The sequence below is a fragment of the Haliotis rufescens genome, unplaced genomic scaffold (genome assembly GCF_023055435.1).
Source record: "Haliotis rufescens isolate VD_foot unplaced genomic scaffold, xgHalRufe1.0.p SCAF_3, whole genome shotgun sequence".
NCBI lineage: Eukaryota > Metazoa > Mollusca > Gastropoda > Lepetellida > Haliotidae > Haliotis > Haliotis rufescens.
Window position 1 is genome coordinate 12667847 of NW_025964001.1, and position 25195 is coordinate 12693041.

The 25195-nt window shown below is 40.5% G+C and overlaps 1 protein-coding gene across 6 annotated transcripts in view; it reads right to left on the reverse strand.

Moving 5' to 3' along the window:
* Positions 1-1722: 1722 nt before the first annotated feature.
* Positions 1723-25195, reverse strand: part of LOC124134798 (neurogenic locus notch homolog protein 3-like) — a 41574-nt gene continuing 18101 nt past the window's right edge. For 2 of the 6 annotated variants that reach the window (XM_048403765.1, XM_048403760.1), the window contains 32 exons: positions 24548-24600; positions 23756-23856; positions 21574-21741; positions 20987-21039; positions 20828-20850; positions 20242-20351; positions 19446-19571; positions 19120-19166; positions 18023-18139; positions 17716-17826; positions 17567-17586; positions 16963-17057; positions 16300-16473; positions 11498-11538; positions 10887-10930; positions 10482-10588; positions 10000-10140; positions 9734-9780; positions 9442-9549; positions 9052-9162; positions 8802-8827; positions 8481-8578; positions 7641-7832; positions 7344-7390; positions 6763-6785; positions 6056-6162; positions 5489-5626; positions 5184-5233; positions 4905-5012; positions 3458-4729; positions 2587-2658; positions 1723-1997 (listed from right to left, as the gene is read on the reverse strand). In XM_048403765.1, the coding sequence (XP_048259722.1) occupies positions 4620-4729; positions 4905-5012; positions 5184-5233; positions 5489-5626; positions 6056-6162; positions 6763-6785; positions 7344-7390; positions 7641-7832; positions 8481-8578; positions 8802-8827; positions 9052-9162; positions 9442-9549; positions 9734-9780; positions 10000-10140; positions 10482-10588; positions 10887-10930; positions 11498-11538; positions 16300-16473; positions 16963-17057; positions 17567-17586; positions 17716-17826; positions 18023-18139; positions 19120-19166; positions 19446-19571; positions 20242-20351; positions 20828-20850; positions 20987-21039; positions 21574-21741; positions 23756-23856; positions 24548-24600 (2696 nt within the window). In that variant the 3' untranslated portion in view covers positions 1723-1997; positions 2587-2658; positions 3458-4619. Of the gene's footprint in view, positions 1998-2586; positions 2659-3457; positions 4730-4904; positions 5013-5183; positions 5234-5488; positions 5627-6055; positions 6163-6762; positions 6786-7343; positions 7391-7640; positions 7833-8480; positions 8579-8801; positions 8828-9051; positions 9163-9441; positions 9550-9733; positions 9781-9999; positions 10141-10481; positions 10589-10886; positions 10931-11497; positions 11539-16299; positions 16474-16962; positions 17058-17566; positions 17587-17715; positions 17827-18022; positions 18144-19119; positions 19167-19445; positions 19572-20241; positions 20352-20827; positions 20851-20986; positions 21040-21573; positions 21742-23755; positions 23857-24547; positions 24601-25195 lie in introns of all 6 variants that reach the window. The other 4 variants (XM_048403763.1, XM_048403762.1, XM_048403764.1 and 1 more) reach the window with 4 other exon arrangements.

Sequence of the window (25195 nt, forward strand, 5' to 3'; positions counted from 1 at the left end):
GCCGTTAACAGTTGTACAAGGCGGAGCAAAAAGCATCGTTTTTCCGTCCATTTTACGCTTGAAAAACTCGACCCTTTTCTGGACACTTTCTAGACGCTGACCAATTAATCAATTTTAATGAATTTTTAGTCGTTTTTCCGTCCAATGACCATATACGGAAAAAAACGACGTTTTCGTGTTTGCAGTGTAGGGCGAGGGTGTGGAGGCGCCGTCATGAACGTTGCGCCCAGTGTTGTGTACAGGAAGTTGACAGATTTCGAGGCGGAAGTGTCATGGTGTGTGGTGCTTTCTGTGGCAATGCACGTTCCAGGCTTCTTGTCATCCGTGGCAACTTCAACGCTGCTGCTTACCGTGACCAGGTACTGGCACCAGAACTTCTGCCTTTTATGGCAGCACATGGACCCGGTTTGATCTTCCAACACGACAATGCCAGACCCCACACAGCAATTTTGACAAGGAATTTCCTTCAGAATGCGGGAGTCAACGTCATGGACTGGCCGTCAAGGTCTCCCGACCTCAATCCCATCGAACACGTCTGGGATGCTCTTGGCAGAAGTCTGCGCACTCTCCAGAACCAACCATAGAATTTGCAAGATCTTGGCACTATTTTGCAGCAACAATGGCGTCGTGTTTCCAATCATGTGTTCACAAGCATCACAAGGTCCAGGCGTTGTGTGGTAGTTGTCAACGCACATGGTGGCCATAGACGCTACTGAACTTGTGTGCCATCATATTCTCGTGCTTGGGACTTATGATTTAAACTGTTGATGTTATTACCGAATACCGTAGGTGCTTGGAAAAAATTATGGTTACCACCGTTAATTAAAATCCTACTTTGGACATAATGATTAAAAATTACCTTTTCTGATACATTTGTCCGTTGTATATCATATATGGGATTACTTTTAAAAATGTGAAGTTTTTAATTTGACTCAGTATATATGGATATTGCAAAGAAAAATAATGAAAATTAACTGTCATGTATATCAATGTTAACGCTCATGTAGGCTGTAGGCAATGTAATAAAACATCTGATATGGCGAACCCTGAACTATTTTCTCTTTGCTTTGTGGACGACCCCCTGGTAATCCCTTTAGGGCTCCGTTAATAATCAGTTTCTCACCGTCCCAGTTATACATCTCTTTGCACGTTTTTTCAAAGCTTATAGTATTTATAAAAATCTCCTTGCTGACATATAGCGTTACGATAAAAGTAAGGAATCGATTGAAATGTAATCATAAGTATCACTAATCCATTTTGTGACACTTAAATCATTCAGATAAGTACTCAACGTTTATAAAGTTTTCTGAAGTTCGTGGAATAAAGAGAATGTCTAAATTCAAATGTTGTTAGCAGCAAGTGAAGAACACAAGTTAAAAACTGTCACAGAAATATCTTCAGTGTCGTATTTCGGTTACATGTGAGTGATTGTTGTTGAGATTAACACCGGAGGAATGAACAACGAAATGTAGGTCGTTGAGGTTATCATTTTGAGGGACAGAAGGATGAGTGAGTTTATGCAAGGTATGTTGTACATGTGGTTATGGAAGTTTTCGAAAATTATAAGATGATCGACCACGAACCTCAATTCCAAGCAGTAAGTGTGTCTGACGTTCAACTCTCTGAGTGTAGTTATGTAACTTTCGCGAACTCATGAAATAACTTAAAGGGTTTTGAATTCAACAACCGAGAAGACGAACAGTCATAACACATAACACCTGGTTTGATGGACTATGTTTTATTCCACTATTGTCATATATGACACACATTATGTCATATAAGACACATGTTATGAAGGAGATTGGGATGTTGGACTGAGCAATACAATACACACAATGCTGTTTCTGACATTCACTCGTTCATAAAATATTTTGAATTTTTCAGGAGTGCCGAATCGAACGATGTTTATATTCAGCAGTTTGCTGTTGATCCCTCAAAGATAAAATGATTGCTGTGTTCCTTTTGAGGACAGGATCCGGCCGTTGGCTTCGCTCGATCTACGAAAAACATAAGCAATGAAATGAATCGTACATTCAAATCATAGTTCCCTTTTAACACGTTCACATCTTAAGTACATCACACAGATTTCTAGTGAACTGAAATGAACTTCTTAACCGATCTGAATTAATTATGCTTGTTCTACAGTGAAAAAGTTGGATTTAACGTCCGTTGAATAGCAGAATTTTAGTTTTCACATTGCACGTCATAAATCAGCTTGCTCTAGATATTACTACTTAGATGCACGCCACGAACACGCGCATAGACACGAACGAAAGATCATAACTATGGCGAAATTCGGAATGAAATCAACGCTACATTAACAACAGAAACCATAATTTGAATATGATGACATATTCTCACTAGATTTACGCCTGAATGTCAAACATATCACCATACATTTACCTATATATGCCATATGATTTAATATGATAAATACATCTGTTATGAAAGTCATTGTTTGAAGCTAGAAAATATTGAGTACTACATCCCTGTCTAAATATTCGGATCACTGTACTGATTCAGTTTTGACCCTCTGATGACATATAACGTGATTAGGAAAGGCTATATCCACAGGTCACAACTTACGTGTGGTGGTATAACGTTTGTACACAGAATGACTCCTTTCGCCAGCTAAATTACAGTAGCCGAGTCAGAAATCTGCAACACAAAGCAACCATTTAAAAAACAGATACAGAAATTCGGGCACCTAGAAAACCGCATTTAAATCATAATACGCTTGGAATGAAATCGTAATTTCACTTATAATTCTAATTTATAACTCAGTAAAGTTGATAGACATCATTGTTAAGGTATTGTTATACATTGGCATAGATGTATTCAGCAGGTTGCTGTTGATCCCTCAAAGATAAAACGATTGCTGTGTTCTTTTTGAGGACAGGATCGTACATTCAAATCATAGTTCCCTTTTGAACACGTTCACATTTTAAGTACATCACACAGAATCTTTGTTAACTGAAATGAATTTCTAAACCGGTCTGAATTAATTGTTTGTTCTACAGTGAAAAAGTTGGATTGAACGTCCGTTGAATAGCAGAATTTTAGTTTTCACATTGCACATCATAAATCAGCTTGTTCTAGATATTACTACTTAGATGCACGCCACGAACACGCGCATAGACACGAACGAAAGATCATAACTATGGCGAAATTCGGAATGAAATCAACGCTACATTAACAACAGAAACCATAATTTGAATATGACATATTCTCACTAGATTTACGCCTGAATGTCAAACATATGACCATACATTTACCTATATATGCCATATGCTTTACATGATAAATACATCTGTTATGAAAGTCATTGTTTGAAGCTAGAAAATATTGCATACTACTTCCGTGACTAAATATTCGGATCATTGTACTGATTAAGCTTTGACCAACTGATGACATATAACTTGATTAGGAAAGGCTATATCAACAGGTCACAACTTACGTGTGGTGGTACTAAGTTTGTACACAGAATGACTTTTTTTCGCCAGCTAAATTACAGTAGCCGAGTCAGAAATCTGCAACACAAAGCAACCATTCAAAAAAACAGATACAGAAATTCGAGGACCTAGAAAACCGCATTTAAACCATAATACGCTTGGAATGAAATCGTAATTTCACATATAATTCTAATTTATAACTCAGTTAAGTCGATAGACATCAATGTTCAGGGAATTGATATACATTGGCATGGATACTGACCATACTGGATCATATTGAACGTGGGGTGTCTGGTAGCGAACTAGTTATATCACGTAATAATGGATTAATGAATAAGAATCTATCACATAATAACAGTGTTTACGATCATTAACCACAAAATGTTGAATTATGACTAGCGACATTATTGCAAATTATGATTAATTCTAATTCATGCACGTCTAAATTATGCACGTTGTGACCATCACCTGAAAAAATAAAAAGGAAAACATAAGTAAACAACACATATTATATCACCGTCACGTGTAGATAGAGTAGCACAAATTCAGGCAAATGCAATTCAGTGTTATTGGCAAATTCAAGAAACACACATAAATCATATACTCAAAACAAAATGATATGAAATGATGATATGAACACGAGTGATGTTGATGAAAGTTGAAAAATGTACAAGTGGATTAGCAAACATTGAAATTCATACATTGAATGCATAATACAAATAGCAACAGTTGAATATTGTATTTTTATGTCTTTCTAATTGCGTAATCCTTCGAATAAGAAAAACAATTAACATCAGCACCAACATGCAATGCCCTTTGTAAAACGAGTAGGGTGGGATAGATGAGCAGAGGGATGTGTGTGTTAACCTTTGCCGGATAGATAACAATTTAAGATCGAGTAGTTCGAATTATTCAACCACTTTCACGTGGTACGAGGTATAAAAGCTATACTCTCCCGCATTCGACATATTTTAAACGAACGTTTACATGATGGGTTAACAACAGTTTCGGTGTCATCAGTGAAAGAGACAAAGAGGGGTCTACAGTATACACTTTATGATGTTCTCATTACATTACATTAACTATATAATGCATCTTTGGAATCAGTATCATAACTGCTTTACTGGATTAGTGTCATTTTGATACATAGTAGAAGAAATGTAATTATTACTTGATATCGCATATTTTAAACTCACCTGTTTCGCAGTGCAGCCCCGTAAATCCCGTCGGACAATGACACGTCCCTCCCTCAATAATACCATGGTTTTGACAGGGATCTAATAAAAAGATAATCACACAAGTTCAATCATATAAAATGAATGAATGTCAACTAAAAAATCATTATGTTCTTACTTCGAGATTGATCTTTAGTCATATTAAAATTATACATTCAATCAAAGATAGCGTGAAAAACCTATTCATCACATCGTTATCTGACATGCACATTCTTACCACACGTAGGTTCCTTGAAGGGACTGTCACACAGACAGCTTGCTGTGTCGTTTTTCTCCAGGATACATGCACCATGAATTTTATTGCAGCCTTTGGCCGAGCAGACATCTACAAACGAAAATGACGTAAATGAATATTTCGAAGACATTTTGATCGTTTTATACTTGATGATGGGCAAATGTAATCTCAAAATAAAAGTCATCATGTTTCCAAAACACTTTGTAATACCTGTATGTTCATTGTAACAGATTTAAAAAATAAGGTAGATCTGCTTCAAACCTGTTGGTGGTGTTGGTTTGGTGGAATAGCATCTTGGTTGTTCTCCTTGCCTATTGAAGAAAAGGAAAATGTGTATGCCATAATCTATGTTCAACCAGTGGTCACACCATGATACGGGTTAAACACAGTGAAGACCTGGTGGTTGTCACCATAAAACCGGCCCGATTCAAAGGGTTATATTAAAATCACGGATTCATGTAGATCAATGATATTCTGTACATTCTACTTTGGGCTGAGTCGTTTTGATTAATATGATTATTTTGTAGAAGGAACCCTTCGTGATTCAGGTGTTTGATTGAACGTACCTAGCTTTGAGACAGACTGTCGATGGATGCTGAGCAATCGCAGCAGGTACTGATACATCTGTGATACAGTCGGTCCAAGTTGTATCCTTTCTTGTAGGGAAGACATTTGCCGTGCTTGTATCTGTAGTGACTTGCGGGCTACATATGAACATACCAATATCAGCAAAAAAACAACCCGTATACATTGGACTAGGACGCGCTAAGGAGCATGTTATAGATACTCTCACTGTTCCGCTTTTAACATTTCATACACATGTACCTGGTGAAGATTACTTTTCTCAAGTATACTTCAGGGTATGACGATCAATTTGGGATAGCCAAACAATGGAAGTGTCATTTCGTCACGTTTGAAAGTCGTTTTAGTGAAGTGTTATCAAATGGGCAGCCAGGTGTATTTGAGTAAGTATGCTGGAACACGAATGAGTGAGTGAGTTGGGTTTTAACGCCGCTTATAACAGTATTCCAGTTATATCGCCGCGTGTCAGCTTAATGTGGGAGGAAAATCCGAAGTGATGCAGGTCTCGGCGTTTATTGTCTATTTATACTGGGATTAAAGAAGCTACATACCATTGACCGCCATTATCAGGAAGTGTATGTAGTATCATGTGACAGTCCTTCCCTTGTGAACATCGTATGGTGCTCCCGGAAACAGGGGTCGGGTCATGGAAACTATCCTGTAGCGAAGAGTACATAGTGTTACAATATAAGGGTAGCGCTATTTTTCAGGGCATTATCATTTGCAGAAGCCAGAGGTCTTCCATGAAAAGACCGACGGCTTCAGCAATTATTATGCCCTGAAAAATAGCGTTACCGTTATTATAGCTAAAATGGATGGAATTTTGTATCAAATAAAAAGAACAACAATATCGGTTTGGAAACATTTACTGCAATCAACACAAATGTCACTGACCCACTTTTTCAAATATGGAAACGTCATAGAACAAACCAGATGACGTCACTATTTAAAGTGACGTCACCTATGCCTACCCTATGACGTCACCCAACAACGGGCGTGATAATGGCCCGTCGTCAAGCCATATGAGGGCATTATCAAGTTACGGTGGACCGCTGATTCTTGATAACATGCGGGCGGTTTACTGATAATTCTATTCATTTTAGCTATAATGTACATTAACATACAAAGGATAAACCTTGGGTATATATCAGAAGATATTTTAAGAACGAAATCAGGATACCTTTGTGATATGTCGAAAATGACCCAGCATGCATTCTACTTCGAATTGAACGCTCAGTGTTTCGCGCGGAAAACTCACCTTTAACACTGGTGTTGTTGTTCCTGAAACGCACAATTTATAGTAAATCAAGTAAATCATATGTAGGATCTACTAGTATTCATTCATACCAGTACGTTTGATAGCAAAACGTTTACAGAGTTTAAGATCTCAGATTTATGTTTTGCATGTGAGTTTTCCATCTCGACTAATTTGTGAAGTTATCTTTGAATTAGACATAAACAGAAGGACAAATTTGTATTCTGATTGATATTCCAAATACAACCGATCAGATTATTTAACTCTGTTATGATAAATGCACTTAAAATGATACTCTCCTTCAATTACAGACACACTTTTGCTTTACAAAGTTGTTTTTATCAATATTTACATACCTACACGTTTCAAATGTATGTCTTGCATTGTATTTTGTTGGACGAGCATACTGGCTATTGTGTTGTGTGACTTCAAACAGTCATGGTCGAATTATTTAAATTGGATGCTTGTCTGTAATTCAATATACTATAAGTGACAATCGTTACTAATTTCGTTATGTGGGAACTGCATATAATTAGCATTGTTTGACACCATATAAATAAATCTTTAGTTACTATATATCTTACCAGTGTCAGTAACGTGAAGATGGTAGCAGACTGTATCGGCATTTGCGCTGTAAAAAATTTAATATTGATAATAATCATAAATGTATACATGAAAGAACCAAACAAAATCACAATATTTGTAACTAAGAGATAAGTTGTATTCACGCATTGCTTGCATTCTGTCAGCCTTCTGTAACCACTGCAGAACAAGGAATGCTGTCGTCAGAAAAATACGTTACATCCATGGGCCTTGAAAGTGTCTCTACTTTAACCCAAAGAAATTCCTGTCAATTCATTAACAGTGGGCATTGACTGTACCTATCGACATCCGTAGTATCGCTTCCAGTTTTGACACACAATTTTTTCTCGCCAACCTCGGTTGCTGTAATGTGCATCTGACTCGTGTATAGGTCTTGACGTCCTGGCGTGTCCGTATCCTTTGCTGGGAGATCTGGCGACTGGACGGTTAGTCCATTACTGTGAGGGCCAACCTTAATCACTGGAGCTGGTCTGGATGAGAATAAGGACAATGATGCAAGCTAATTATAATACATTGGTATACTTGTCTTGATACAGAAACTGATTGTGAAATATACTGGTATGAATGTTATACTGTATACTTATCATACACTGTTATAGACTGCATACAATGAGTGAAGCCCATTTCTGGTGTCCCCCGCCGTGATATTGCTGGAATATTGCTAAAATCAAACTCACTCGCTCACTCATAGACGGCATTATAACATTAGGGGTGTATGGGAAACAGTCTTAATCTGAATAACTCATGCATTGATCATCCTTTCAGCGGGCATGGTAGCCAAGTGGTCTGAGTCGCCGCAATTCGCGGGCAGCGTTATATTCCTTAGGCGTGCCACAAATCTATGAAAGTGGGTTCGAATCGCAGTATCGTCCTGATTATGTTTCTGGGTTTGTAGGCACCAAAACCATGGTTTCACCAACGTGGCAATCGTCTAAGACCTGAAACACTTTGGGATTTCCTCACATGTGAAGCGGACATGCCATGATATAACTGAAATACTCATTAAGTAGGCGTTAAACCCAACTCACTCACTCATTGGTTTAGCCGCACACACACACCATCCCTACCAACTGATCCCACAATCAGACATAGAAATACCACTGTAGTAGTTGTGTTACCCTTGTCCTTTCGAAATGGAGAGAGGAATTGTGCAGGTCTGATCTTTCACACAGTTGAAAACTCCGCCATTGTTTATGCTTGCACCGGTAAATGTAGGCTTCATGAAATAGAATCAACCATGTTACAAAAGTATTCAGTTGTTTCAGAAGGAAAGAGGGTATAGGCTACATTAAACTTACTTACTACCGAGCATAATTTTTGTTTCACAGGGAATTACATATCTGATTCTTTGTGCAACAAAGTAACGTAACGTTATTGTTTTGAAAAAGAATAAATGAATATTAAAGATATGTTTACAGAAACTGAAAAAAATATATCACCTTCTGATGAAGAGGGACGTGTATGCCTGAAACAAAATTTTAAAATATAAATAAATAAAGTCAAATATCAAATGATGCAGAGATTACAGACAGGTAGTATCGTTAAAAATATAATTGTACAATTTCATTGAAGATTAATATGTTTGCCAAATCCTCTTAAACGATCGCTTAAGTGTTCTTGTTATGCAAAACAGTTGCTAGTATGTACTCCCTGGAGAGCCTATCAAACTTCGACTTTTGAGATGTGTACCTGTCTCACAGTTGACGCCAGTGTAACCTATGGGACAGTGGCATATCGGATTCTTCCCGTCGTTCTCACATGCTCCATGGTTCTGACATGGGGATGACTTGCAGGGTGCCTCTGGAGTGTACATTCATGTATACATTTCACAAAATGTAATTCTTATTACATTTCGGGTCTGACAAGTGCTTTTAAATTAGTTTATCATCTCGATGTACTCATTTCTGACTCTTTATAACGTAGCATGCATATACACTGTAGAATGGAAGAATAATGTGCTCCGAGTTACTGTATAACAGTGATATATATTCGTAACATATATGTAACTATAATGTAATATTATTGTAATGTAATATTATTGTAATCTTATGTCACATATATGCATATACGCTTAGATACCTTTGTTACAACTGTCTCCCGAATGGACATCGTCACACAAACACGTGCTGGTGTGGTTTGTCTCGACAATACACACACCATGACCACACGACGTTACTGCACAAGGTTCTAGAACAGAAAATAAAGAACATACACCGGCATTGTCTTTTCAGTAAAGATACACGTTCTATTCTCGTGCTGTCAGTACAAGAAACGTTCTTGCTGTTTGTACCTGTAACACTAATGAGATGGATATTTATCTTTGATGGAAGAGTTTTAGTTTGATCCCTTGCCTGACATTGAATTAACTTACTGGATGCGTCAGGATCAACTTTGAAACAGCGAGGTGGATCACGCGACCTGAAAAAAGTAATCGATTTGTCTTAAATATGTTACAAGTGACACGGCAGCAATGAACAAAGCACTGAGAACATGCTATGGAATAAGTGCCCCACAGTCTGGTAGTAAGCTGAACTGATTAAAACAGTAATACACTTGTGTTCAAGATTCTTCGCAGAATGTCCAATAGCGGTTCAGAAACATCAGGCATGACTCCTTCCAGTACAAAGACATTAATACCTTGAGTTTAAGCATATCTGATGATCCCCTGTCTTGGAGTCGGGTGTTATGAGGACATCAGTAGCGCACGTCCCTGTGAGCGGCTTGGTAGGAAAGATATGTGTCTCTACGCCTTCCGTACTCCCATAACTAACCTGAGGACTGTAAACACCGAGTTGAACTGTTCATATTGTAATAAAGAGCACCAATAGTTACGCCTTTCAATCAAGCTTTTTGGTAACTTTAAAACAACAAAATGACTTAATTTGGATTTCCAACGTTTAAATTTCTTTTGACAAAGAACTCTTATCATTCTTAGTAAATTGTCTATGTTATGCAATTAAAGTAATACATAAAACGAAAGGGTCTGAGTCTTAGATTTGTTTTTAACCATCAAAGAAGATACAATTTAAACATATTGGGCTCTCTCAAACCAAGCTGTGTCTGGGCCAATATTTAGACGATAAGTATAAACGAGAACATTTAACAACATGTAAACGTACCATTTGTTCCCTGTAGTTGGTTTGGAGTATACTAATAGGTGACAGTCGTCGCCAGCAGCACACGGAACTGTGCTCCCATCTGTGGGAGTTGGAGCTTCGAAGTGGTCCTGGAAAATACCACGGCTTAATTTGTATCCATCCGAAACATGGAACACTTTTAAATCATTTTACATTTAACGATGGATTATGTTAGTTATTCTACAAATATCGCATCTAGGTTCGATTGTTGACAGTATAAGCAACGATCATGCATTCGTGGTGCGATGACACAAAATCAGCCAGTTCACACATCTCAACCATCCGATTTCTATTTTCCACGGCTCATAGAATGTATGTCTAGTGTAGGGCACTTGTCACCTGTACTGTCCCGGAATCATCAAGCGTGCTCTCATAGCTTTGACTTACTGTGCTTGAAGTTGTTCCCGATCCTGATCCTGAACCATCACCTCCTAAATTAAATTTAAATAGACGCTGGTTACTTGACGTAGATGAACACTAGTACAATGCTTATACATTTTGACAATAACCAGAGTCGGAGTTCCAATATTATACCACATAATTTATGTTTACTTGGAGGCATTAAAATAAAACATGCCATGGCATTTAAAGGTAATGGAAATAGGAGTCAATATCATCTTTGATGCCCTGAATGCAGACGGTACAATAATGTACCCAACACAAAGTCTGATAATGGAAGATTGGTGAATAGCATAAAGTTTGATGACATGACGTTGTGAATCTCCGGTATTCAACGTGCTTATGGCCTGGTTGGCAGTAATACATCGTATTGCGATTTTACATTTTGAACATAATGAGCCCCAACCCTAAAAACCACTGCATCTTAACACTGACCCTTTATGATTAAAGCAATTAAAAGTTGTAGCTTTGTCATATAGGGGTATCTGCGAGTTTATGCGTGTCAGGTATAAAACCTAACGAGGGACGCATAACACCACAGATACTTTTAGTATAAGTCTTTACAATAGATTTTAATATTTAATAATAGATAATAGTACCTGGTGGCGTCACGTTGACATGGTAACAAGTAACCTGATCGCTGGAAAATAGAACATCAGCGAATGTGTGAAAAAGTAATATATTGTTGTTGATGTAAATATAATTATCCGACAATGGTATTGTAATACACGATTCGCGTATTTCCATATGTGTCCAAGGCGTGCAACGTGATATATGTATATGTAAGAGAAATAATTACTGTCCATTAATTTTCACGTTATGCATAGCAAAGGTCAAGTAACAAATAGCGTGCGCCTGATTTGGCATGCAATCTTTATGGGATTTGTGAGATTTTTTTTATTATCACAAAGGCCTTAGTGTATAAGTACTAGATTTGTATTAGAACAGATACAACACGCAAACAGATTATCTATCTTCCTGTCGATACACGGTCATTATATTATTTCTACCACTTATGATTAATCACGATATCTCGCTTCCGAATAATGTTACATTTAGATAGTGAAACATAACATGTATCACACATACACACGCGCATGCACGTAAACGTACAAAGTGAGTAATACATTTGCTAACGTACGTGTATGCTATTCCTAGTAAAATCCTGGATATTTTTTTATATTTGTATATTTACTGCTTGTTCTAGTTACTAGTGTTCAGAGAAAAGAGCTGTGTGAAGGTCTTTGCTTGAAGAAGCTGCTCCAATTAGCTGAGAGACCAACCCATCACGCAGCTCCCACGTGACCAAAGGAAGTGACGTCACGGAACCTCACATTACTCTGGAGTCGGAAGGCATCGTGGGGAGGTAGATCTGCGATGGGTGGATCCCTTTAGACGCAGTAATGCAGGATAAATATACAAATATAAAAAATATCTAGGATTTTACTTGACATTTTACTTATCCTGCATTACTCCTTAATGCATCCTTATCGGACGGAACCGGAGGAGGGCATACCTTCAGATGTGGACTTTCATCTTTATTTCAAGACTCTGTACCCTAGCCAATCCTTGGCAATGTGGTCGGCTTCGGTGACCACTCCATGTATGGGAACCTCCCATTCCCTCAGCCCGTCCTCGGCTGTGGTCGGCTTCGGGTGGCCACTCCATGAATGGGAAACTCCGTCTCCCTCAGCCCGTCTTCGGCTGTATGGTAGGCCTGGATGGCGATTACATGGAAGGGAAGAGAGTCAGGTATGCGTTGTGTCCTGGTACTGCGCAGCCTGACAATAACGATCAGGTAGGTCGAGACTTGAGCCATATGCAAATGAGGCATGAACTCTCTAGTCAAAGGCTTACACCATGGGAGGTCGAGAGGCCGGCTCTGCTCTTGGAGGCGTGGTCAATGACATGTAGTAGTGGTGACCTGTTGGGCCACTACTAACGGATCTAGGCTGTGCACCTCCAATGCGACGTCTCGCCGGTAGAGGCTGGCGAAGAACGTGTTGGATCGCCAGAAACATCCCTCCATGATGGCGCGTAGAGGGCAGTTGGTGTGTAGCGCCATGGTTGAGCGACCTAACCGGACATAGACAGAGCTCTAGTTCGTCTTCCGCGCCCACAATCGACGAAAGGGGTGGGGTGGGGATGAGGAACGATCTAGCGGGCTGGCCTCGGAGCTGATTCTTTGCAATGAAGCTCAAAGCGGACCCGTGTGACGTCCAGGGCGTGTAGCTCAGTGACACACTGCTATGGCGAGCGCCAGTAGGAAGACCGTCTTTTTCGTCTGATTGTAGAATGACAACGTTTCGAGTGGCTCGAAAGGCGCGTCTCTCAGAATGACGTTCAAGTCCCAAGCTGGGGGACGGAACTTCGCCTTTTGGTCTTCCAGTCTGAATGAGCGGAGCAGTGCCTGGAGTTCCTGGATTTTCGTCATGCGTCGATCTTTCGGAACTGCCAGGGCGGAGTTGAGTGCCTCAAGGTAGGTCATGATGGTAGTGCCCTTGAGCTTACGCTTGTGACGCAGATGGAGCATGAACTCGACCACGAATTGAGGCGATGCAGATGTGGGGTCTCGTTGCTTGCCCCTCTCGAAGGATTGCCACTTGTCATCATAGAGGCTCCTAGTGGTTGGGCGATGTGCCATCGAGATGGCCCTATCCGCTCTGGCCGAGTAGCCTTTGGCGTTCAGTGCTCTATGTAAATGGACCAGACGTGAAGACATAACCTGTCTGGTCCTGGGTGCGGTTGTCTGCTGTGAGGGTGGATCAGCAGATTTGGCAAATCTGGGAGTGGCAGTGGGTTGGCGTCGGACAGTTCTCTGAGGTCGACGAACCAAGCCCTTGCTGGCTACCAACCCCCCACCAAAGTCAGATCGAGGTTCCGTGTCGATCTGATCTTCTGGACGGAGTACAGGTGGCGGAAAAGCGTACGCTTTTAGACCTTCCCTGGGGACGCTGAAAGCGTCGACTGCCCATACCAGCGTATCCGGGAACGGAGATATGTAGTTCGGGATCTGGTAGTTCTTGCTGGTGGAGAATAGGTCCGTGTGACCGTGGTCTCGACAAACAAGAGCGAAGGCGTCTGGGTGAAGTTTCCACTCTGTGGAAGCCACTTTGCCTGGGCGAGATAGAGCATTCGCCAGGATGTGTTGAACCTGGAACTGAATCCCCAGATGATCCACCAGGTGAAACAATTCAACGTCTGTTGAATGAGCGAGGTCGAATGAGTCGTTCCTTGGTTCTGAAGGCGCCATACGACGGTGATGTTGTTCGTTGAGATGGAGAGCCGGGCGTGTCTGAGGGCCTGCTTCCAGTGAACGATGGCCAAAATAAGCTCCTCCAGTTCGAGGTTGTTTATGTGCCATAGGAGCTGATCGGCGGACCACAGCCCCGAGGCGTCCTGTCCCTCCAGGTGTGCGCCCCATCCCTGCAGGGACGCGTCTACGAATAGGCGCAGAGAGGTCGTAAGCCCTGTCAAGGAGACGCCGCCTAAGACATTCGATTCCACCGTCCACCACCGGAGATGCTGCTTGAGTTGATCCGGGAGGACGATGGATACTGAGGCGTCCTGGGCCTGATGTAGGGAGCCAGGAACATCTGAACAGGGCGCAGTTGAAGCCTTCCTCTGTAGGTCAAGTCCTGTGCTGAGGTTAGGAGGCGCAGGAGGACTTGCCATTGACGCAGAGTGCGTGGTAGGTGGAGAGCTGGAGTCAGGTGCGCCTACATGCGCTCCCATTGGTCTCTGGGTAGAGATGAGGTCGAGGTCCGTCTGGAAGAGGACCCGATGACTTGAAGGCGATTTGAGGGTCAACTCTGAGGTTGATCTCCCACCCCAACTGGTGTAGGAGCTGGAGGGTGAAGTCCCTGTGGCGTAGTAGAGTGACAGTGTCCCGATGGTTGATTAGGCAGTTGTCTATGTAGGTCTATGTCTATGAAGGTGAAGCGGAGGAATTTCCGGTCGTCGGGATGTATATGGACATATAGATAGGCGTCCTCGATATCCAGGCTGATGAGCACCACCTGCGCCTGGATCCGGGGTCGCAGTAGCCTGAGCGTTATCACCCTGACATAAGGTGGACGCGCCAGGTAGCGTTTGTTGAAAGCTGTCACTCTGACGTGAAGACGTACTTGGGGAAGCCGAGTCCGTGGAGTAACGAGAGGTAGAAGGCGTTTGTGAGGTCGGCCGACGCGGTGGAGGCAGAGGCGCAGGTGTCTGTATAGGCGCTGTTTAGATAGGCGCCAGCTGAAAGAGCGCTTAAGGAGGCGTCTGCAGAGGCGCTATTTGAGGTCTGACATCGTGCCTGGCCTGCTGTGTTCTGCGTTTTTTACCTACACGGAGGTACTGACTGAAGGCTGTGGGTGAAAGCAGTAAACAGTCTTTACAGCGGTGAGGTATTGAGATGTACAATTTAGGCACAGGGGGTGGGGACCTCACACCGACATATTACGCCGGCACTTTGAGCAGGAGGACATGATATCTGCAATGAAGCAGTGTAAAACCACAATGCGTCCCCACCCGATTATGTATGCTATAATTTGTTTATCCCATTGTGTGGGTTTATGAAACAAATATTTCGACAAATGTAAGACAACATACAACAAAACAAACAATACTTGCGAGGTTACGCCAATCGTGGGGTACCAAGCAAAAAGAATATAGAACGCAAACCAGTTCATTCACTGCTGGCCACGTAAAATATTCAAGATGGCTACTTGGAACAACAAGACACCTGGCATTATGTTTTCTTTTAAGAAAACGCCAGTAAGTGTCTAACAATGTTATGCACAGGTTTATCAAACATAGAATGTACAAAAGACAAACCGTAGGCACAACACAAAGACAAAAATCATTAACTCAAATAGCAAACACGTGAGGGTTTGAATCATTTTATGATACAGAAAAAAACAGGTCTTCTCTCATCAAGTGACAAGCGTAATGTGGGGATCCGTGACGTCACTTCCTTTGGTCACGTGGGAGCTGCGTGATGGGTTGGCCTCTCAGCTAGTTGGAGCAACTTCTTCAAGCAAAGACCTTCACACAGCTCTGTTCTCTGTCAAGAACAAGCAGTAATATTCATTCAGGAGTAATGCAGGGTTAGTAAAAAAAAAAGTAGTTTATAACGCAAAGTGATTCAGTTGAAAGGGAGACTACGCACGAGCGAATTTGCATTCCTAGCAAGTTCATTCTAGTCGTTAATTCCACTTTTTATGCCTGCGAACTCAATTCTTTTATGGTAACCAAGCAGTTTAACAATTAATGATTGCCTTAATTACACAGAAACTATGCCTCAGTTTAACATACGGCAATAATTACACACGTCGAGACAAAGACCAGAAATAGGCACCTGATTAATTCCCCCTTACAACTCATCTCAGTTACATACAATTACATGGCGTTCTACCTGCGTGGCTGTCCTGACGTTGTCTGGATGCAGACATTTTCGTTACCGGTCGCTGTAGGTGTTACCTGAACACTGCCTTGGTTAAGGTCGGGCGCTGTCGTGCTTGCTACAGGTTGTGTTATGTTCACATGTAAGCCATTGCTAGTGGGACCAGGAGTCAACGTTTCATGAGCACTATGAAAGAATAATAACTTCACAATCAACTCGTGTTTATGAAATCAAACGTTATACAATGATAATGTGACAAACACATTTTACAATTTCATATATTTGCATTTGTTTGCAGTAGAAGAGTGAAAGAGAAGGGTAAATCATCACTGCGGAGGGCATAAAACACGTTTTTAAAATACGAATAATTGGAACAGAACCCGAGTTAGTGAGTGAGTATGGTTTTACGCCGCTTTTAGCAATATTCCAGCAATATCACGGCGGCGGACACCAGATATAGGCTTCACACCTTGTACCCATGTCGGGAAACGAACCCGGGTCTTCAGCGTGACGAGCGAACGCTTTAACCACCAGGCTACCCGGCCGCCCCAAATAGAACCCGGGTCTTCAGCGTGACCATCGAACGCTTTAGTCCACACATTACACACTGTACATCACTCATGTACATTGAAGTTACATTGAAGTAGAAGACTTGTTCCAATAGTGTGTTCTTACCCTGGGCCCCTGGTAAATACCGGGATGGAACATGTTACTCCAACGTGACACTGTAGTGTAGCACCATTGTGTAATGTTGGTTCTGACACCTGGGCCTGTAGCGAGACAATTATGAACACTTAGAACCTCGTCATCAAATCATACATCATTCATAAAAGTTAAAATGTATAATATTTTTATAATGTAACCAATATTGTTAAAAGCATGTGGACACACCAAGATAAAAGAATGGCAATGACGGTTATGTTCCACACTTCATAGTATCTCCTTCCAAAGTTGACACGATTGATGGATAACAACTTCTGTAATACTGTAAAACCAACGTTTCGGTATAGATCCTTATACCGTTGTCAAGCGAGACATTATCGTGGGCTTGCTTGACAACGGTATAAGGATCCGTCAACTTCTAAGTAATACCTATCAAACAATTTATCTCTTTCCAGTTACTGTCATTGTTCACAAAAAAAAATAATTCTGTATTTTGGTGTGTGTGTTTAGCATTGTCATTGTTAGTACATTCATTTCCGCACGGATGCTTGTGTATAGGGCACATTTGACAATATTTAATATGATAATATGATCTTTGTTTTGATAATATACTTACTTCCGAGGTGTGAGAAAGAGCTGAAAACAAAACAAAACAAAGACAGCTTAAATAATATAATATTTACGTATACGTTCTCAATTATGCTCTTTGATCAAAACTATTTCAATTTGCCAAATGCTATTATTATTTGTTATGTTTGGTCTTACCTGTTTCACAGTCGTGTCCTATGTAGCCTACAGGACAAAGACATTGATGGGACGTCACTTGACTAACGCAATCGCCACCATTTTGGCATGAGTTTGGGTAGCATGGGTTAGCTGTGGGTAATACAATCAGAGATTAAAACATATGCGGTATCTATCCTACTTTGCTATGTGCATTATAGTAGCCGTTAATCTACCCCCTCAATTAATGGTACAGCAACAAAAATCTATGTTGATCAACAACATTTTTTAGGTTTCATGAGTACTACAGGAAGTTTTAAAATAATGAAACATCTGTTATGTAACTCACTTTGTTGACATATATCTCCTGTGAAATCTTCTGTACACACGCATTGGTAGCCGGGAGACTGCTGTGGTTGATTTGCACAACCACCTTCGTTGTTACAAGGGTTGGGGTCGCACATGTCTGTAAAGATTTCTGCCTCAGGAAAAAACTTCCAACGAGCGAGTACAATTTACGTATATTCAATCATTGTCATGAAGACTGTTTGTATTTTCCTTGATGTTCTATAATATCATATGATTTCAAGGATAATTCACATGTGAACCATCAATCTAGGAACATGGAAACTTAATCCCTTTCTGCCAGTATTTTTAAGTGACTGCTACACAGAAACGGAATGCTGTTCCAATTGCCCTTGAAACATCCTCCTTTTCACTTGATAGTTTCAAGTCAAGACTTCAAACATTTTTGTTTGACAATTCGGTCTTTTAACTCTACTGTTCAATGAGTATTGTCAGCGCTTTGAGCATGAATTGTTGCGTGTAACTAAGAACATGATAAGAATGCTCATTATTATTATTATTATTATTATTATTTACAGATTAAAATAATAAATGCAGCAAAGAGGGTTTGGGTGATCCTGGCAGTCAGGCTGGTTAGGCTCATCTTCAGCTTAGGGCCCTTGCCCCCTCTTCACGCAGCCCAGACAGCGAATGGGTCATCTCCCAGGAAGCACTGCCTAGTCAAACCCACCCAGAACTTTCATGGAAGCAAACCCGGGTACTCTCCCAATGTCAGTCAACAGATTGGGAGGTACCAAACCTAAGGCACCGAGAACAATGGGGAGTCGGACAACTTGGAACTAGGAGCGTGACATTTCAAAAGCGAGTTCCGCATATTTGCCATGTTTTTCCTCAATCTTGACAATCACATTAGTGTCAAAGGGGACAGAAAATTCAATGATAGAAATCATTTCATTGGATTTATCAAAAAGGGCAAAATTGTATTTATCATTTTCCATGACGCCCTCTACATATTGGAGTTTGTCCCCATTATTATTATTATTGTTATTATTATGATTATGATTATGATTATTATTATAATGGAAACTGCTATGGTCACTCGATCAATATGAAAAGTAAAGAATCCTTAAAATGCTATACCTGTTGTTATGACGTTCACTTTGTAACATCGTTTCTCGCCCTGATAGCTGTAATCAAATATTTGAAATTAATATCGAAAGAATCCACGACAGAGTGTGCGAGCGTCGGATGTTTTTCACAGTTCGCTTTTGGTGCAATTAGACCTATTATGTGATATTCAGATTATAAACATAAAGTGTTTTCAATGTAATCCTCGATAAATATCCTCCATAAATATTCTTTATTTTATATATTTTTCGGATTTAAGGTTAAAACGCTGATTGTTTTTTTTCATTTGATGTCAATGCCCTTACACTGTGCTGTCACTGTATAAACAATTGTCCTACCTGACTTGGAGACACACGTGACTATCTCCCCCTGGTGGCGGGGTGAATAAAACATCTGTTTGACACTCTCCATCCTTAGAATTAACAGGGAATGGCATTGCTGATGTGCTACCAGATGTCAGAAAGCTGGGGAAAAGAATTAGTTTAATATCAAGTCCGGAGTTTATACAATTTAAGATTTCGCTTGGATAAGTATGCTTATCAGAATATCACCGAGAAGAGACAGCTTGGCAACTTCTGGTACTGATATATATAATAATACTTTTTAAATATGTAAAACTAGATACCAACGCATTTTCTTTTTATCATTGGAATAGAAATCGGATATGTTGAAGTTTATCTTGAATCCCGACGCAGACAGCAATATTCCAGGTGTATCACGGTGGCCAGCAAACAAAGGGGTGCAGGTCAGTTTTTTACAGCATGAGCAAAATATCCCAGCCATCATAACTGCCCGATCCATTTTAGGTCTCTTACGATAGGGGGCGGTCGGGTAGCCTCGTGGTTAAAGCGTTCGCTCGTCACGCCGAAGACCCGGGTTCGATTCCCGACATGGGTAAAATGTGTGAAGCCCATTTCTAGTGTTCCCCGCCGTGATATTGCTGGAATATTGCTAAAAGCAGCGTAAAACCATACTCACTCACTCACTCTTACGATAAGCATAAGGCCTAATAAGTACAGTGAACTACGCTGTACTCTGCCCGAAAACCTCAATTATGAGTGGAGATTCATGACGATCAGTATCTGAAAAAATGACAAGTTTGAAAGATATAATCGCAAAATATGACAGTCTCACCAATTTCCAGGGGGATGATCTTTAGAGTGGAAGATGGCGTGACATGGCTTGTCGACGTAACAGTTGACAATGCTGCCATCTGGTAGTGAAGGCTCCAAAAATGCAGCAGTCTGTATAGATAAAAAGGTGTCTGTGCTGACATATTGATCTCATGCTCGAATAATGGTATCCTCCTCATTAAGTAAATCATGTGTTTGCCATTTCCTTTATACGCTACTCGTGCTGTGTAGTCCTGTCTAAAATAAACATAATGGTTTTTTTAAACAATCGTTTGAGATTTTTAGCTTCATCCTATCAACACTATTGTAACAGAACTGACATAGTCTACGGGCAAATGGCACGAGTTTTCTTTCCATCTAATAAAATCATTTGGATGAAGTATTCTCAACAAATTATAAAGGCGAATCCTTTCTCGAGAGGCATCCTTTCATGATCTGGAACATGTTTAATCAATAATAAGAAATATACGATTATATTATATTTTTATCATTAATAGAGATTTGATACCATTGATGCAAATTAAATTTCCATTTACTGAAATCAAAACATGGACTTCGAACATTTCATTTATACACTTTATACTTACGAGTGCCGGCTGTTTTGATTGTGCTATGAAAGAAACAAATGGGGAGGCTTTTATTTCGAAAAGTATTGCACGGAATATAAAACGTTCATTTTAACATTATATACTTTAAGTGCGTTATTTTATAATTACTATAACAATATGCATTGTATATTACAGTACCTGGTCCTGGTGGCTTGGTGTGTATCAAGTAACAGATTCTGTCAGCATTCACGCTGAAGTTTAAATATATGTTACCGTTAGTAAAGATGGACTATCTATCAAGGTAATGCTGATCTATTAAACTTGTATAATCTTTTAATGTTACACAGTTGAAATCACGACGTGAGGAAGTTCGGAGGCAAAGTGACAACATTCGTTAACACACATCGAATGAATATAAGCTTTTTAAGACTGCCTCAATGGTGGTAGAGCGTCCGGCCGGAGAATGGAAGGTCCGAGGTACGATCCCAAGCCGTGTCATCCCAAAAGACGTATGAAGATGGTACTTGTTGTTACCTTGCCTGGGACAGGACATTAAAGGGCTAAAACAGGGACTGATGGGCTCGGAGTCAGTGTACTGTGTCTGAGTTGGGTATTCATGTTAAACCTCGGCATGGTATCTCAGTGGGCTAGCACTATAAAAACAGCATTAGTCCGGACTAGTATATGTCACACACGCATGCACGCACGCACGCTATATATGTGGAATAATCTTGGACGCGACGTTAAACCCCAATTCATATCACCTATCAAGTTTAGTCCCTTACCCAGTCCCGGCATCGACGCATACGCTTTGTTCTCCAGGGTTAGTTTGTATCACCGTCAAATGAGATGTTAGCGTCTTTTGCAGCCCTGTGCTTTTATCGGGTGTTGGAGTGTCCACACTGGCGGTTAATCCCGGTGATGTCGGACCGAGGGTAACTGGTGGAATGGTTCTGAAAACCATAGGCATAATACATTCACAGATGACAAACAGGATACAAAGTCATGTCATTGCTAGATACATTGTCATCATGACAGTTTAATGCCTTCCTTTTGCGGGTGGCGCGGATGGCCAAGTGATCTAAGGCATCCTACATTTGTATATCACTCTGCATCCCTCAGATGTGTAAAGATCTGCGTTGGTTCGAATCTCAGAATCGTCGGGATTGTGATTCTTGGTCTGTCAGAAACATATCCCTGCTAGTGGATTTCGATTGGCCTACGTCACTTCAGAACCTCCATCCACAAAATATTTATCTGAGACGTGTTTAAATCCAAATCACCCACCTTACTGACGTTATCCCAGTGTTATTCATATATCACATACACTCTTCAAAAAAAGAAACGCACAGGTAGAATGTGGTTCATTGAACCTGACACAAAAAATCCGGCATATAGATTGGATATATGTTATTGGAAAATGTTGGTCGCCTGATGTTCGACAAACGGTGCGTCAAAACGCAGCCATTTTCGATTTGCAATGTCTTAAACGGCATTGTTTTCACATTTGTTCAAAATGTCATGGAGGAACACAGTAAAGCAAAATGCACATGCAAGTTATGGCATTCCTTACTCGTGGTAGTGGCTATAAAAAGGCAAGCATAAGCCAATAATTTGTCATTCAATTGTCAACGTTTTTCAAGTTCGAAAATGCCGAGACTCAGCGATGCCGATCGGAACATCGCAAAAGGACGTATCAAAAGAGGGGAGTCGCAGTCTTCTGTTGCACGCTGCTTCAACGTCCACCACAGCATCATTTGCCGCCTTTGGGACCGATACACACACTTCAATTTCACTGCAGATCGTCCGAGAACCGGCTGACTAAGAGTTACAACCCCTGCGCGGGATCGCTACATTAGATTGTTCCACCTACGTCATCGCAATGCCACAGCTACGGAGACCGCAGGACGCATCCCTGCTTTGCGGAGGATATCGGACCAGACTGTTAGGAACCATCTTCGCGAGGTTGGAATCCGACCCAGAAGACCAGCTATCGTCCCTGTTTTGCAACAGATCCATCGACACGACGCTTGCGTTGGTGCCATACCTTACAGCCTTGGAATTGACGAGTGTGGTTTAGGGATGAATAATGATTTCTTCTTCACCGGCAAGATGCAGAGAGCGTGTTTATCGTCGTCGAAATGAGCGTTCAGCCCCACATTGTGTACGACAATTTCGGTGGCGGTAGCGGGGCCATATCCTAAATCACGAGATCTGACTTGGTTGTGGTGTAGGAAAATTTGACAGCAAATCGCTACATGAATCAAATTCTTCAGCTTCACCTCCTTCCAATCATTTTCCGCCAGAGGGAGCTGTTACAACAGGACAACGCTCCATCGCACACGGATCGTGCCAACATCAACTCTTGCCCCGGCCGTCGAGATCTCCAGATCTCAACCCAATCGAACACCTCTGTGATGAACTCGATCGACGTGTACGTCAACGTCAGAACACGCCTCAGATACTCCCACAACTGGCCAACGCGTTACAAGCAGAATGGCTCAGAATTCGGCAGGATAGAATTCGTACACTTATCCAGTCAGTGCCGAGGAGATGCAAAGCCGTGATTGCTGCCCGGGGCGGTCACACCAAATACTGAGTTCAGCGTAACCTTGTGGCTTTATGTGACATGACAATGAACATTTTTCAATGCCTTTGTACAACGACAACATGTGACTATCGAACTCCAAAACTTCATATTTGCATCTATGATATTAAATTAAATATATCGGCTTGATGAGGTAAATACATTTTCTAAAAATATACCCGTGCGTTTCTTTTTTTGAAGAGTGTATGTCGTTTAATGAAGAAAAGTCTCCAAATAACTAGGCAAATGGACATTTGGCATTTCAAAAGGGGCACCGATGTTTGATGTTACTAGTATATAATATATAACATTATGTATGAACAGACATTTCAGGTACAACGTGTTTGATTGATTAATTATTATGTGTGTGTGCTACACACCCCGAGGGAGGTTGACGAATGTAGAGTGGAACAGGACATGGTACACCGACAGTACACTGGATACCCCCGCCATTCAGCAGGGTTGGAGTTATAAAGGGTGACTGAAACATGTTACAAACGTCAGTGATAATGATTCAAGACAAAGATAATGACAATGTACACTGATGTCAGCATACACCTAAGTATAAATGTACACACAAATCCTATATATCGAAGTCTTCTATCAAGACTATCGGTTATAACGAACTTCTTTTAATCAAAAACCATCAATTGTATTGATCTCCTACATTCCAAACTTTGTGTTTCAAGAAGTATTGGTTTGGCATCATTATACAGTGTACATAACGCAGCTGGAATAATTAAAGTATGTTCTCATGTACAACAGTAACCTAATTCAACATGTGAAGAAGTTGTTCACAAATAAAAATCATCTTAAATATTTATTATTATTATTTATTTAAATTTTTTTATTGGGGGGGTGGGTGGGGGGTGGCACGGCGGGCCCAGTCGTCTACGGGGCTGCTATTCGCTGTGAGTTGCGTCCCTTGGGCACACCAGAAACCTATGATTGTGGTTTCGAATCCCGATTCGCCCCGATTATGTTTCTAGGTTTGTCAGCACCATACCCTTGATCGTGGGTTTACCTGAAGTGGTAAAACCTGCATCACTTGGGGCTTACCTCCCACATTAAGCTGACACGCCGTGATATAACTGGAATGCTGTTAAAAGCGGCCCACTCACCATTTTACAGTCACAACAGTGTTATTAATATACGAGTGAATGTTATCTCACTTCTTTATGTCCATTGTCTTTATTTATTGGTGTTCCGCCAGTTGATTTCTTATCTGTAACAATAACCATATACATAACATTCACACGTTCGTCAGTAAAAATAACTTTACTACATATGATCATCCAAAGATGCACCCTCAACAAATTTCAAGACGCATAATAAACATTTTATAATTTTGCAGCTTTCGGGATGACATATTGGTGTTCAACTAAAATAGTTTCCAAGAAATTGCTTCGCCTATTATTTGTATTTATCTGGCACTTGTTTTGTTTCTTTGGTTGCATGATTTGATTTAATGGAAATTTCTCGTTATTTCAATTATTTCTTTATTCAATTGACGTACGAGTTTCTTCTCGTGACTTCTTACAGTTATGATTATTATTTCGATTTTTTCTCTCGTTATTTCAAGTTTTCATTAAAAAAAGAAATTTCGACGTTTTTAATCGTCATTTCAATTATTTTCTTGAAATTTCGAGTTTTTTCTTCGTATCTTTGATTATATTCTCGTAATTTCGAGTATTATCTACCTCAAGTTTGCATTAAAAATGGGTATGTTAAATTTTTAAAATGACTTGAAATTACAAGAAAATAATTAAACTTACGAAAAGATAATCGAACTTATATAATAATCGAAGAAGTAACGAGAA